This window comes from Oncorhynchus keta, chromosome 2, assembly GCF_023373465.1.
Source record: "Oncorhynchus keta strain PuntledgeMale-10-30-2019 chromosome 2, Oket_V2, whole genome shotgun sequence".
In the NCBI taxonomy this organism is placed as follows: domain Eukaryota; kingdom Metazoa; phylum Chordata; class Actinopteri; order Salmoniformes; family Salmonidae; genus Oncorhynchus; species Oncorhynchus keta.
Genome location: NC_068422.1, coordinates 27,692,502 through 27,709,442, shown reverse-complemented (window position 1 = coordinate 27,709,442; position 16,941 = coordinate 27,692,502). Strand labels below are relative to the sequence as shown.

Genomic DNA, 16,941 nt, shown 5'->3' with positions numbered 1-16,941 from the left:
CAGTGTGTTGAGAAGCAGTGCGTTTTGGCAGGATCATGTTTCGGAGGACACCTGGCTCGTGATATTCACCTCTCCGGGATCCGTACTGGAGTTGCAGCGATGGGACAAGACTAGCTACCAATTTGGATATCACGAAATTTGGGAGAAAAAGGGCAAAAAAAAATAAGAAGTGTGTATGTGTAGCGGAGGACTAGGTGAACTGTATATATTCCCGGGTTTCGGTACCAATTCAGAGCCTCTCGGGGCCTTTCTTACAGTTACTGCTCCTCGTGTGTCCCTGTTGTTTCTGATTGTTATAAAGAAGTGGATGTGAGGAGGTAAATTGAGGTTGTATTAAAGATGTTTTGTAATTGATAAAACAAAGCTATGTGGCTGCATTGAAGCAGGTTCTAGGTGCTTTGCTAAAACCGTTTGTAGTGACTACATTTGGTAGAACTGTACTATTTTCACTCCCCTCCAGTTCTAACTGTGACATGATGGAGCTGAGGAGACGCTATCAGAGCCTGTACATCCCCAGTGATTTCTTTGATGCTGTGTTCACCTGGGTGGATGGCTTCCCCCTGCAACGGCCCTTCCAGTTCGGCAACTACTGTAACTTCCACATCATGCACAAGGAGGTGGACTCTCTGGTCAAGAACACTGCGGTGCTGGACCCTCCCGATGCCAACCACACATACAGTGCTAAGGTAAGGTATACACACAGACAGGTTGCATGTACATACACCTGTACAACGCTATGTTGAGATGCATACACTACTAATACCACATACAGCGCTAAGGTATTCCACGCACACCCTCACCTGTCCTGTCTGTTGTAATGCATTGAATAGGTGATGTTGCTGGCCAACCCCAGTCTAGAAGAGCTCTACCATAAGTCCTGTGCTCTGGCTGAGGACCCTCAAGAACTCAGAGACTCCTTCCAGCACCCCGCCCGCCTCATCAAGGTCAGTTTAGGTGTCAACCAATCAGGTGTTTTTCCCTAGCCTGGTGTACAGTATGTCTAAGTTATAGAGTAGCATGGCATAGGCTTGTTTTTGACCTCTTGTCTCTCTCTGTCGCTCAGTTCCTAGTGGGGATGCGGGGTAAGGACGAGGCCATGGCCATCGGGGGCCACTGGTCCCCCTCCCTGGATGGAGCGGAGCCTGAGAAGGACCCGGCCGTGCTCATAAAGACAGCCATACGCTGTTGTAAGGCCCTCACAGGCATAGACCTGAGTCTCTGCACTCAGTGGTAAGTCCTGCTCTTTTCTCAACCTCCTTTCTGTCTTTTCTATCGCTGTCTTTTCTCTGTCTATAACTAGGCCAGTGGTAGTATTATAAAAATTGGAAAGGCGACAATCCATGATGCATGGTTTTGTTAACTCCCAACGATTAATATATAGCTTTTTTTGTTGTTGGTTTTTGGACATTAATGACTGATTCTGTCATTTGATTTGCCTCTTAATTATTTTTTGTTTTCAAATGTCTTTGGCTACCATATGACGCCGTCCTGCTTCTATCTATCTTTGTATATCTATGTTGTGGATGAATGAATGCATTGATTTTTGTGACTCGAAGCGCAGTCTCCCGGACCAGAAGACACCACCATTACTTTTCGTGTTTTAAATGTTTTCTTTTCATTCTGTTAAATATCTTACATATTTAACTTCTTGCTTTCACTGTCCTGTCCTCTGATTCTGTGTCTTCTCTCACAAACTCTCCCGTCCGTTAGGTCATAAGCTACACAAACACAGAAATACTGAGCTTTGATTGACTGAAGGCAAGGGTTGAGACGGGTTTGGGGTGTTACCAGGCTTGATGTTTTGTCAAAACAAAAAATGGCCGCTGTTTTCCCTGAAAACCAATGGACAACCAATGGAGAGCTGCAGACTGGGTTCCATGCTAATGTTGTGTGTTGGGGGGGATACAGTAACAAGTTCAAAAGTCATTGGGGGGGTAATGTAGCCTAGGCTAGCCCTAGCCCTGTTTTTGAGAGTTGTGTCCCTGACCCCAATGTTTCTTTCCAATGCGCCTTCTTCCTTTGCGACAGGTATCGTTTTGCAGAGATTCGCTATCATCGCCCTGAGGAGACTCACAAGGGGCGGACAGTGCCCGCACATGTGGAGACAGTGGTTTTGTTTCTTCCGGATGTTTGGCATTGTCTTCCTACCCGCTCAGAGTGGGAAGGGCTGTCGCGGGGACTTCGGGAGCAGCTGGCTGAGAAGCTGTCCGCGGAGCGGAAGGAGGCTGACGGAGAACAGGCACTGAACCGCTAATCCCTCTTCTCATTTCCCCCGCTTCTCACAGGAAGAACACAGCCACAGGATATTCACTAGACATAACCACCCCAGATACACACAGTACATTATGTTATACAAATCTAAACACACACAGAGGGTAAACCAGATATCACCATCATCGCAGGCAGGATATTGAACTACCTGGTCCCCTTTAGGTTCAGTTCCTCTCACTGGTCCCCCCCTCTCCTACCGTCCTGCTACCTTGTACTACCCCCACTGTCCCCTCCCTACACCCCCACCTGCCCTTACACTCAGCAGACGGAGACTAGGTCTTAACTGAATGACAATGCCGCGACTGGCCAATCAGCTTCCAGCTTAATAAATGACTCATAATTGGGTACTACACTTGATATAGCCTAATTTTAATTGGCTTTATTTGCTTGTGCCAAAATCAACCCCGCAACCCCAAAATTAACCCCGCTTGCAATTTTGGCTGCTTGTATGAGGACAGGATAAAATTACATTATTTGATTATTTGCTTGGGACCGCTGAGGATTCCAAAAGAATGCTGGAACCTGCAGAGCCAGTTGCATTGGCATGTGTTTGTTCTAGATTTTGTTTTAGATTTTTTTTTAATATATTTTTTTCTTCAGTTCAATATCTGCTGAACTTGAAAAGAGAGAGAAAACCCTTCCCTAACTTCTGTCTGTTCCTGTTTTGATTGGACTGTATCTAGAACTTAGTTTGTTCCAGGGCAGTTGTTTGGACAGATGCTTTTCTATGATCTTCTAGACCCTAAACAGAACCTAAAGAATGCAGAATCCTCAACTATCCAAATCAGAATCTCTGCCAGACTGGGATGGCTAGCTAGGGAACCCACATACAGACAGTTGGCATACACACTGAGTTTGGCAACACAAGCTTTGAGTTGAACCTGATGTACCTACCACTACACAGATACAGACCACACCCCCTTTGGAACCCACTGTCATTGATTTACCTTTTTGTGTTCCACAGAACGTGATTGATTGGCCGCTGGGGATGGGGGGCGGGGTATTGGTTTTCCGTGATAAAGGTTTTATATTAAAGAGATAGAGGGCGTCCCTGTGTTACCTACTACCCACCCTGCTGTAGCAGAGGACTACTTTATCATCCCAGAGCAACTCACTAGGACCAGAGAAACTATCAGACACATGATGTGAAGGATCACCTTTTGTTTTTTCACTATTTAAAACGACAGGAGAACAACTGTTTTAATGGTTTTCTGTCCCTCTTTCCTTTTCTTTCTCTATTTCTCTATCTCGGTTGGACATTTCTTTCTCAAAGGAGGAAGAGGAGAAGGATGAAGAAGATTCCAAGGAGGTGACCACCCCGACACACTGGACTAAGCTTGATCCGAAATCAATGAAGGTAGTGTTCGATAGTTGATAGTTGAATAGCCTATACTCGAGAAATGACTGAATATTACTCAGTACAAAGTAGGTTACTTCGACTTTTAAAGCCACTTAGCAGATATACTTTTATTTAGAGTACAGTGAGTGCATAGCCTACATTTGTAGTATGTGTATGTGATGCAGGATTTGAACCCACAACCTTAGCATTGCTAGCGAGTCAGGATAATGTTCTTCTGACATGCTATTAGCTGTTTTGGTTCAGGTGGTTCCCCACATCTATACCTGGCATCATCTGGTACTGTGCAACTTAACAACAACCCTAACCAAAAAATTGCAGGGGGTGAAATGGTCCGGGATAGGGGAGGATTCAGAGTCCCCCTGGATCATTTTATTTAGAAGGACAGAGAAGCTCAGTTCTGGCTTTTTAAAGGACATTCTACTAGAAAATTATACTGAAAGAATCTAAAATATAATTTCCACCTGCAGAAATGAGCCCAATAACATAATGGTAAAATTATTTTAACATATTGGCCCTTCAGGGGTTGCAGAAAAGGAAAGATAAAACGCAGATCTAAAATACTTCTCGGCTTCAGTCAGCGTTCGCTCCAAATCAAAATGTAAAATTACTCATTTTGTGCTTCAGTCGCACTTCTCAATTCAGATGAAATATCTTTGCTCTTTGCTCTCTGACTGCTGTGTGGGCTACTTTTCTCCGGTGCTTTCCTTCTGTGTAGTTTTTCTCCGGTAGCAAGATTGACTTCAAGCGAACCATTCGGGAAATGTAGCTGGGTACATTCTTTTTATGATAAACATTAGAAATATGATGGCCATACATCGTTTTTGCAAAACAAATACCTTGCTTTTTCATTGTAAGCTAATTTACTTGTGTGGCTGCTAGCCAAATAGCGTTGCGCTTCTGTTGTCTTCTGATAAACGATGTTCTGCCGAATGTGTTGCACTAATGTATTTTGTGTGAAGAAAAACTATAGTCGCACGGCCCTTATCACTCCATTGAAGCAAAACACCGCTGTTGACTTTCAATATAACACTCAAGTTAAATGGTTATGAAAATGCAGGTTTCTGAAAGCTAATACGACCCCTGGACCAGGCATAATGTTATAGCCAATTGAAACAAATCATCATATCATTATGCCAGGTAACGTTAGGTTAAGTTTATTTTGCCGTTAACATTTAATTTGGAAAGTTTTATGGGAAAGCCATTTAGAAATGGTGTAGGCCATCATATAAATAAGATTTTGTTCTTAAACTGACTTGCCTAGTTAAATAAAGGTAAAAAAAACTAAGTGGTAGACACAGGCATTCCCATGCCGGTAGACACAGGCATTCCCATGCCGGTAGACACATGCATTCCCATGCCGGTAGACACAGGCATTCCCATGCCGGTAGACACAGGCATTCCCATGCCGGTAGACACAGGCATTCCCATGCCGGTAGACACAGGCATTCCCATGCCGGTAGACACAGGCATTCCCATGCCGGTAGACACAGGCATTCCCATGCCGGTAGACACAGGCATTCCCATGCCGGTAGACAGCTGCAGGCATTCCCATCACTGATACACTCTTTAGGCATTCCCATGCCGGTTTGGATTGACACTGCATTCCCATGCCGGGAAAGACACAGGCATTCCCATGCCTGGGTCATTTATTTACAGGCATTCCCATGCCGGTCAGACACAGGCATTCCCATGCCGTTAAAATTGTCACACTTTAGAGCCCTGATCACAAGTCATGTCAATGCATTCTTGTCTGTAGCACCTCAGCAGGGCTGGTAGTTTACTTGTGCACTTATATTTTGTTATGTATTGTGTGTCTCATTCCAGCATTCCTGTATTGATGTGTAGTAAAGTGGTACAAAAAAGCAGCTGATATAATCCATTTGTTCAGCACAAAATACATTTTTTTTAAATAAACAATCCGTGGGAGCTTCCTATTTTGAATCACATTGTATATCCAGTCCATCCTAAATGTGTAACAAAATAGGTATAAATGATGAACTGACCACCTCTCCTGTAGGTGAATGACCTGCGCAAAGAGCTAGAGTCACGCTCACTGAGCTCTAAGGGGTTAAAGTCCCAGCTGATCGCACGCCTCACCAAGCAGTTGAAAGTGGAGGAGCAGGTAGAGGAGGCCAAGGAGCCTGAGAAACCAGAGAGCCAGGTCCCTGAGGAGGAGGAGCCTCAACACATGGAGGAAGACAGAGAGGTACAGTACAGGAGGCTAGGGTACTTACGACTAAGACACTTACTGCTAGGACACTTCTGCTAGGACACTTGTGTCTACTGTACTAACACCAAAGCTGAACAGAGGTATGCTTTTAGTGCATTCAGCTACAATTAGCACGATGACAAACAACATCACCAGGGATGGCTTACTTGAATGGGTCCACTGATTTCTTGTTTCTGATTATCCCATCTCTTCATCCCATTTCTCTCTGACTGTCTGTCCATCAGGAGGAAGAGAGGAAGAAGCAGGAGGAGTTGGAGCGCCAGCGCAGAGAGAAGCGCTACGTCCTGCCAGACCAGCCCACTATCATAGTTCACCCCAACTGGGCGGCCAAGAACGGCAAGTTTGACTGCAGCGTCATGTCTCTGAGCGTGCTACTGGACTACAGGGTGGAGGACAACAAGGAACACTCCTTTGAGGTGAGACAACAGTCACACACACAAACACTCACACTTTCAGAGGACATTCAGGACACACACAAAGTCTCAGGACACTCAGTGAACACGAGCACAGACACACGTATTAGCAGCAGCTGCACTGAGTATTGGTATCTCCCAGTCATACACTGAATTTTACACCCCTTCACGAAAATGACATTGAGTCACTGGCTGTGGCTTGCTATATATATAAAGCAGGCATTGAGGCATTCAGTTACTGCTTGATGGGTTAGAATGGACAAAACCAGTGACCTAGTCACACCATTTCAGTATCTCAGAAACTGCCTCCTGGGATTTTCACGCACGACATTGTCTCGGGTTTAAATAGAATGGTACTACAAACAAAAAACATCCAGTCAACGATACTGTTCCCTCTAAGCTGCGTTCATGCGCAGGTGCACAGCTCCCCTCGGACTGCCGCACAGAAGAAATATCAGCCTCCCCAGAGATGCACGAGATTGAACTTCACTCAACTTTCTAGAGTTTTCCCCTTTAGTTAACACTATCAAGAACGGCATCTGGGAAACCATCACTCGTTGGTCCTTGTGGTGTAATGGCGTAGGGAATGTTTTCCTAGTACACGTTAGGTCCCTTGATGCCAATTGAGCAACGTTTGAATGCCACACCTTGTAGAATCCATTCCCGCAGAATTCAGGCTGTTATCAAATTGTATTTGTCACATCCGCCGAATTCAACAGGTGTAGTAGACCTTACTGTGAAATGCTTACTTAAATTAACCAACAACTCAGTTCAAGAAATAGAGTTAAAATATTTACTAAATAAACAAAACAAAAAAAATAGCAATAACGAGGCTATATACAGGGGGTACCGGTTAGTCGAGGTAATTTGTACATGTAGGTAGGGGTAAAGTAACTATGCATAGATACTAAACAGCGAGTAACAACAGTGTAAAAACAAAGGGGGGGTCAATGTAAATAGTCTGGGTTGCCATATGATTAATTGTTCAGCCGTCTTATGGCTTGGGGGTAGAATCTGTTAAGGAGCCTTTTGGACCTAGACTTGGCGCTCCGGTACCGCTTGCCGTGCGATAGCAGAGAGATCAGTCTACGACTTGGATGACTGGCGTCTTTGACCATTTTTGGGGTCTTCCTCTGACACCACCTAGTATTTAGGATCTGAATGGCAGGAAGCTTAGCCCCAGTGATGTACTGGGCCGTACGCACTACCCTCTGTAGCTCCTTACGGTCTGATGCCAAGCAGTTGCCATACCAGCCGGTGATGCAACCGGTCAGGATACTCTCGATGGTGCAGCTGTAGATCTTTTGGAGTATCTGGGGACCCATGCCAAATCTTTTCAGTCTCCTGCGGGGATAAAGGTGTTGTTCGGCCCTCTTCACGACTGCCTTGGTCTGTTTGGAACATGATAGTTTGTTGGTGATATAGACACCAAGGAACATGAAACTCTCGACCCGCTCCACTTTAGCCCCGTCTATGTTAATGGAGGCCTGTTCAGCCCTCCTTTTCCTGTAGTCCACTATCAGCTCCTTTGTCTTGCTCACATTGAGGGAGAGGAGGTTGTCCTGGCACCACACTGCCAGGTCAGTGAAGACACGTGCCAGTTGGTCTTTGCATGCTCTGAGTACACGTCCTGGTAATCTGTCTGGTCCTGCGGCCTTGAATGTTGACATGTTTAAAGGTCTTACATCTGCTAAGGAGTGCATGATCACTCATTTTGGGAGTAAAGGGGTGTCCGACCCGGTATTAGATGGGTGTACCTGATCAACTGGCCACTGAGTGTATACGTATGTGCACCGGAAGAATGTACACAATATATGCTAACAATGATATGTACAACAGTAGATATATTCGTGAGCTATGTCAAGAATCCAGTATATAAATAAATATGTGGCGTGTACAAACAGTGTAACTAAAATAGAAAGTACAGGGTGTGTGTTTGAGTTAGAGGTCGACCGATTATGATTTTTCAACGCTGATACCGATTATTGGAGGACCAAAAAAGCCGATACTTAATCGGCCGATTTATTGTAATAATACTAATAAAAATAATTTGTAAAATGTTTTATTTGTAATAATGACAATTACAACAATTCTGAATGAACACTTATTTTAACTTAATACAATACATCAGTAAAATCCATTTAGCCTCAAATAAATAATGAAACATGTTCAATTTCGTTTAAATAATACAAAAACACTGTGTTGAAGAAGAAAGTAAAAGTGCAATATGTGCCATGTAATAAAGTTTAAGTTCCTTGCTCAGAACATGAGAACACATGAAAGCTGGTGGTTCCTTTTAACATGAGTCTTCAATATTCCCAGGTAAGAAGTTTTAGGGTGTAGTTATTATAGGAATTATAGGACTATTTCTCTCTCCCATTTGTATTTCCTTTACCTTTGACTATTGGATGTTGTTATAGGCACTTTAGTATTGCCAGTGTAACAGTATAGCTTCTGTCCCTCTCCTCGCCCCTACCCGGGCTCGAACCAGGAACACATCGACAACAGTCACCCTCGAAGCATCGTTACCCATCGCTCCACAAAAGCCGCAGCCCTGGCAGAGCAAGGGGAACAACTACTCCAAGTCTCAGAGCGAGTGACGTCACCGATTTAAACGCTATTAGCGCGCTAGCTAACTAGCTAGCCATTTCACATCGGTTACACCAGCCTAATCTCGGGAGTTGATAGGCTTGAAGTCATACACAGCTCAATGCTTGAAGCATTGCGAAGAGCTGCTGGCAAACGCACGTAAGTGCTGTTTGAATGAATGCTTACGAGCCTGCTGCTGCCTACCATCGCTTAGTCAGACTGCTCTATCAAATGTCAAATCATAGACTTAATTATAACATAATAACACACAGAAATACGAGCCTTGGGTCTTTAATATGGTCAAATCCAGAAACTATCATTTCAAAAACAACTTTTTATTCTTTCAGTGAAATACGGAACAGTTCCGTATATTATCAAACGGGTTGCATCCCTAAGTCTAAATATTACTGTTACATTGTACAACCTTCAATGTTATGTCATAATTATGTACAATTCTGGCAAATTAATTACGGTCTTTGTTAGGAATAAATGGACTTCACACAGTTCGCAACGAGCCAGGCGGCCCAAACTGCTGCATATACCCTGACTGCTTGCACGGAACGCAAGAGAAGTGACACAATTTCCCTAATTATAAGAAATTAATGTTAGCAGGCAATATTAACTAAATATGTAGGTTTAAAAATATATACTTGTGTATTGATTTTAAAGAAAGGCATTGATGTTTATGGTTAGGTTTGGTGCAACGACAGTGCTAAATCAATCATCACCCGTTTGGCGAAGTAGGCTGGCTGTGATTCGATGAGAAATTAACAGGCACCGCATCAATTATATGCAACGCAGGACACGCTAGATAAATTAGTAATATCATCAACCATGTGTAGTTAACTAGTGATTGTAAGGCAGGTGGATGGACTGGTAACCGGAAGGTTGCAAAAACAAATCCCCGAGCTGACGAGGTAAAAATCTGTCGTTCTGCCCCTGAACAAGGCAGTTAACCCACCGTCATTGAAAATAAGAATGTTTTCTTAACTGACTTGGCTAGTTAAATTAAGGTGTAAAAAAAATAAAAATCTGATTTCTGATTGTTATGTAAACTTGAAATCGGCCTTAATTAATCGGCCATTCCGATTCATCGGTCAACCTCTAATTTGAGTATTAGGTTTGTGTGTGTGTGCATCACCTGATATATGGCTAGGGATGGCTGTTCAACTGATGGCATGGTAATCAAAGCTGTTTTTTAGTCTCGGTCTTGGTACTGATGCACCTTCACTGTCTCCGTCTGCCAGAAGGTAGCCCAGTGACGTCCTTAATAAGATTTGCATCAAAAGGTATCGTGTCTCTGTCTCCTCTTCTCTCCAGGTTTCTCTGTTTGCGGAGCTGTTTAACGAGATGCTACAGAGAGACTTTGGCTACAGGATTTTCAAGGCCCTGGCCTCTGTGCCTTGCAAGGATGACAAGAAAGACAAGAAGGATAAAGCCAAGAAGGAGGCAGAAAAGAAGGAGGCAGAGAAGAAATCAGATGTGAAGAAAGTGAAAGAGGAGGAGAACGGAGAGCCAGTGACAAAGAAGGCAAAAGAGGAGGAACCGGAGAAGAAGGTAGGTGGTTCATAGCGCTCGAGAGTGAATTGTATTTATATTGAGAAAAAGTAGGTGAGAGGTTCATGGCTCTTGAGTGAATTGTATTTATAGTGCTTTCAGAAGGTATTCATACCCCTTCCTTGACTTATTCCCCATTTTATTGTTACAGCCTGAATTCATTAAATTTTTCCTCACCCATCTATCTACACACAATACCCCATAATGACAAAGTGAAAACATGTTTTTAGAAATGTTTGATTACAGCTGTGTCTTTCTGGTTAAGTCTCTTAAGAGCTTACCATGCCTGGATTGTGCAACATTTTCCCATTATTCATTGCTAGACAACCATTTTCAGGTCTTGCCATAGATTTTCAAGCAGATTTAAGTCAAAACTGTAACTCAGCCACACGGGCACATTCACAGTCTTCTTGGTATGCAAATCCAGTGTAGATTTGGCCTTGTTAATATCCCAGTGTCTGGTGGGAAGCAGCCTGAACCAGGTTTTCCTCTAGGATGTTCCTTGTGCTTGGCTCCATTTTGGTTATTTTGTATCATGAAAAACTCCCCAGTCCTTAACGATTACAAGCATACCCATAACATGATGCAGCCACCACTATGCTTGAAAGTATGGGGCGTGGTACTCGGTAATGTGTTGTATTGGATTTACCAACCATAAGATTTTGTATTCAGGACAAAAAATAAATTGCTTTGCCACAGTTTCTGTACAGGCTTCCTTTTTTTCACTTGATCCATCCTCAGTTTTCTCCTATCACAGCCATTAAACTCTGTAACTGTTTTAAAGTCACCAATGGCCTCATGGTGAAATCCCTGAGAGGTTTCCTTCCTTCCGGCAACTGAGTTAGGAAAGATGCCTGTATCTTTGTAGTGACTGGCTGTATTGATACACCATCCAAAGTGTAATTAATAACTTCACCAGGCTCAAAGAGATATTCAATGTCTGCTTTTTTAAATTTTTATGACCAATAAGGTGCCCTTATTTGCGAGGCATTGGAAAACCTCCCTGGTCTTTGATTAAATCTGTGTTTGAAATTCACTGCTCGACTGAGAGACCTTAAAGATCATTTAAAGTGTGGGTTACAGAGATGGGGTTAGTTATTAATAAAATCATGTTAAACACTAATTGCACACAGAGTGAGTACATGCAACTTATTATGTGGTTTGTTTAGTACATTTGAACTCCTGAACTTATTTAGGCGTGCCATAACAAAGGGTTTGAATATGTATGGACTCAACATTTGAGCTCAAGACATTTGTATTTTTTTATTTTGAAAAACATAATTCCACTTTGACTATGGGGTATTTTGTGAAGACCAGGGACACCATTTTTAATCAGGCTGTAACACAACAAATTGTGGAAAAAGTCAATGGGTGGTGTGAATATTTTCTGAAGGCACTGTACATACAAAGTTTGCTCCATGATGTAAAGGAAGTGCTCGGTTTTTCAAACAGCCTGCTAGTTCTAAGTTGTGCCTGTGCCATGTATTTTCCAAACCCAGGAGGAGGGTGAGAAGGAGGAGGAGAAAGTTCTGAAGGAGGATTCTATAGATGCGGAAGAGAAGGAGGAGGAGGATGAGAGCAGCAACACTAATGCTGAGGAGTACGACCCTCTGGAGGCCGAAGATGCTGATGACGATGACGAAGATGGTACATACAATGCAATGCCCCTGTCCTGATTCATTATGGGCCTGTGTCCAGGACACAAATTGGCTCTAGTTATGGACTAAAAAGCATGCTCAAGAGGATCTCTATAACAAACCCTAGAAGTGTTAAGAAATTATTCCCTGTACGTTTCACACAATTTCACCAGTACAAATCTGACTGACGGACATCTGGCGATTCTTTCTCAGATAAAGACGATGAGGACTCTAACGGCAGGGACAGGAGAGACGACCGCAGCAGCAGAGACGACAGGAAGTCCAAAGAACGGTCCTCTAAAGACAAGGAGAAGAAGCAGATGGTGACCTACAACAAGGACCTGCTTATGGCCTTTGTCTACTTTGACCAGAGCCACTGTGGCTACCTGCTGGAGAAAGACCTGGAGGACATCATGTACACACTGGGGTTACATCTGTCTCGAGCCCAGGTATATACACACACACACACACTGGGGTTACATCTGTCTAGAGCCCAGGTATATACACACACACACACACACACACACTGGGGTTACATCTGTCTAGAGCCCAGGTATATACACACACACACACTGGGGTTACATCTGTCTCGAGCCCAGGTATATACACACACACACACTGGGGTTACATCTGTCTCGAGCCCAGGTATATACACACACACACACTGGGGTTACATCTGTCTCGAGCCCAGGTATATACACACACACTCACACACTGGGGTTACATCTGTCTCGAGCCCAGGTATATACACACACACACACACTGGGGTTACATCTGTCTCGAGCCCAGGTATATACACACACACACACACTGGGGTTACATCTGTCTCGAGCCCAGGTATATACACACACACACACACTGGGGTTACATCTGTCTCGAGCCCAGGTATATACACACACACACACACTGAGGTTACATCTGTCTAGAGCCCAGGTATATACACACACACACTGGGGTTACATCTGTCTAGAGCCCAGGTATATACACACACACACACACACTGGGGTTTCATCTGTCTAGAGCCCAGGTATATACACACACACACACACACACACACACACACACACACACTGGGGTTACATCTGTCTAGAGCCCAGGTATATACACACACACTGGGGTTACATCTGTCTAGAGCCCAGGTATATACACACACACACACACACACACACACACACACACACACACACACTGGGGTTACATCTGTCTAGAGCCCAGGTATGTACACACACACTGGGGTTACATCTGTCTAGAGCCCAGGTATATACACACACACTGGGGTTACATCTGTCTAGAGCCCATGTATATACACACACACACACACACACACACACACACACACACACACACTGGGGTTACATCTGTCTAGAGCCCAGGTATATACACACACACACACACACTGGCGTTACATCTGTCTAGAGCCCAGGTATATACACACACACACACACTGGGGTTACATCTGTCTAGAGCCCAGGTATATACACACACACACACACACTGGCGTTACATCTGTCTAGAGCCCAGGTATATACACACACACACACACTGGGGTTACATCTGTCGAGAGCCCAGGTATATACACACACACACACACTGGGGTTACATCTGTCTAGAGCCCAGGTATATAGACACACACACACACACTGGGGTTTCATCTGTCCAGAGCCCAGGTATATACACACACACTGTGGTTACATCGGTCCAGAGCCCAGGTATATACACACACACACACACACACACTGGGGTTACATCTGTCTAGAGCCTAGGTATATACACACACACACACACACACACACACACTGGGGTTACATCTGTCTAGAGCCCAGGTATATACACACACACACACACACTGGGGTTACATCTGTCCAGAGCCCAGGTATATACACACACACTGTGGTTACATCGGTCCAGAGCCCAGGTATATACACACACACACTGGGGTTACATCTGTCTAGAGCCTAGGTATATACACACACACTGGGGTTACATCTGTCTAGAGCCCAGGTATATACACACACACACACACACACACACACACACACACACACACACACACACACACTGGGGTTACATCTGTCTACACCTACATACACACACTGGGGTTACATCTGTCTAGAGCCCAGGTATGTACACACACACTGGGGTTACATCTGTCTAGAGCCCAGGTATATACACACACACAGGGGTTACATCTGTCTAGAGCCCAGCCCATGTATATATACACACACACACACACACACACACACACACACACACACACTGGGGTTACATCTGTCTAGAGCCCAGGTATATACACACACACACACTGGCGTTACATCTGTCTAGAGCCCAGGTATATACACACACACACACACCCAGGTATATACACACACACTGGGGTTACATCTGTCGAGAGCCCAGGTATATACACACACACACACACACACACACACACACACACTGGGGTTACATCTGTCTAGAGCCCAGGTATATAGACACACACACACACACACACACTGGGGTTTCATCTGTCCAGAGCCCAGGTATATACACACACACTGTGGTTACATCGGTCCAGAGCCCAGGTATATACACACACACACTGGGGTTACATCTGTCTAGAGCCTAGGTATATACACACACACACACACACACACTGGGGTTACATCTGTCCAGAGCCCAGGTATATACACACACACACACACTGGGGTTACATCTGTCCAGAGCCCAGGTATATACACACACACACTGGGGTTACATCTGTCTAGAGCCTAGGTATATACACACACACACACACACACACACACACACACACACACACACACACACACACACTGGGGTTTCATCTGTCCAGAGCCCAGGTATATACACACACACACACTGGGGTTACATCTGTCCAGAGCCCAAGTATATACACACACACACTGGGGTTACATCTGTCTAGAGCCTAGGTATATACACACACACACACTGGGGTTTCATCTGTCCAGAGCCCAGGTATATACACACACACACACACACACACACACACACACACACACACTGGGGTTTCATCTGTCCAGAGCCCAGGTATATACACACACACACTGGGGTTACATCTGTCCAGAGCCCAAGTCTATACACACACACACATGGGGTTACATCTGTCTAGAGCCCAGGTATATACACACACACACACACACACACACACACACACACACACACACACACACACACACACACACACACACACACTGGGGTTACATCTGTCTAGAGCCCAGGTATATATACACACACACACACACACTGGGGTTACATCTGTCTAGAGTCTAGGTATATACACACACACACTGGGGTTACATCTGTCTAGAGCCCAGGTATATATACACACACACACACACACACACACACTGGGGTTACATCTGTCTAGAGTCTAGGTATATACACACACACACACACACTCTGGGGTTACATCTGTCTAGAGCCCAGGTATATACACACACACACACACACACACACACACTGGGGTTTCATCTGTCCAGAGCCCAGGTATATACACACACACTGTGGTTACATCGGTCCAGAGCCCAGGTATATATACACACACACACACACACACACACTGGGGTTACATCTGTCTAGAGTCTAGGTATATACACACACACACACACACACACTCTGGGGTTACATCTGTCCTGAGCCTAGGTATATACACACACACACACACACACACACACTGGGGTTTCATCTGTCCAGAGCCCAGGTATATACACACACACTGTGGTTACATCGGTCCAGAGCCCAGGTATATATACACACACACACACACTGGGGTTACATCTGTCTAGAGTCTAGGTATATACACACACACACTCTGGGGTTACATCTATCCTGCGCCTAGGTATATACACACACACACACACACACACACACACACTGGGGTTACATCTGTCTAGAGTCTAGGTATATACACACACACACACACTCTGGGGTTACATCTGTCCTGAGCCTAGGTATATACACACACACACACACACACACTGGGGTTACATCTGTCTAGAGTCTAGGTATATACACACACATACACTGGGGCTTGAGCTCAAGGTTACACACGCCTGCCCTGCTATTTTTATATTCGTCACAATATATGTGATTGTTAATTTGTTCTTTTCATAATGTTGATTAATTTGCAGGTAAAGAAGTTGTTGAACAAGCCGGTGGTGAGAGAGTCGTGTTACTACCGTAAACTGACGGACGCAGCTAAAGATGAGTCTGCTCCTTCCTTCAGTGAACCCCTGCTAGACAACCTGCTAGGTGAGGGCAGGAGACCTGACACTGGAATGGGTTATTCATTTTCTCTTTTTGACTTGTCTCAAAGCATTTTTTTAAGCTTCACTAACGTGGATCGGAATGATCCATTCCTTCACCAATGCTTTCTGTGAATATCCAACATCCTAGTTAGGACTGACATAGTGTGGTTTATTTTTGAGTCTGACACTCTCTCTGCTCTCTCTCTCCCTCCCTCTGCCTTTCCTCCTCGATCACCACTTCTCTCCTCCCTCCTCAGGTAACCGTGCCTTGCTGCCCATGCTTGTGTCTCGTGGCCAGGCAGCGCCAGTGGAGTCTAGTGAGTCTGGAGGCAGCAGCAGTCTAATAGTGTATAATGGAGCCATGGTGGACGTGGGCAGCATCATGCAGAAACTGGACAAGAGTGAGAAGGCCAGGGAGGAGATTGAGCAGAAACTCATGGTGCAGGACTCCAAGATGGGTAAGAGACAAGTATCCTCTACAGATTTACTCAGGCCACTACGAGCTTCCTCTACTTACTATCCGTGGCATCATTCTGTGCCTCGCTCCAAGGGAGCCACTACTTATCTTTTCTGATCATTGTTAAACTCCGACTGGCTTTTTTAGGTCTTCAAAGGTCTT

General features: G+C 44.6%; 1 protein-coding gene across 5 annotated transcripts in view; it reads left to right on the top strand.

Annotated features, from left to right (window-relative positions):
* The window catches only part of ccar1 (cell division cycle and apoptosis regulator 1), a 35,231-nt gene that overhangs the window by 15,365 nt on the left and 2,925 nt on the right, over window positions 1–16,941 (top strand). For all 5 annotated transcript variants that reach the window (XM_035748513.2, XM_052474756.1, XM_052474751.1 and 2 more), the window contains 12 exons: window positions 461–686; window positions 831–944; window positions 1,064–1,230; window positions 2,029–2,239; window positions 3,545–3,628; window positions 5,649–5,837; window positions 6,086–6,277; window positions 10,184–10,420; window positions 11,920–12,067; window positions 12,271–12,506; window positions 16,206–16,326; window positions 16,580–16,780. In XM_035748513.2, the coding sequence (XP_035604406.1) occupies window positions 461–686; window positions 831–944; window positions 1,064–1,230; window positions 2,029–2,239; window positions 3,545–3,628; window positions 5,649–5,837; window positions 6,086–6,277; window positions 10,184–10,420; window positions 11,920–12,067; window positions 12,271–12,506; window positions 16,206–16,326; window positions 16,580–16,780 (2,126 nt within the window). The remainder of the gene's footprint in view (window positions 1–460; window positions 687–830; window positions 945–1,063; window positions 1,231–2,028; window positions 2,240–3,544; window positions 3,629–5,648; window positions 5,838–6,085; window positions 6,278–10,183; window positions 10,421–11,919; window positions 12,068–12,270; window positions 12,507–16,205; window positions 16,327–16,579; window positions 16,781–16,941) is intronic.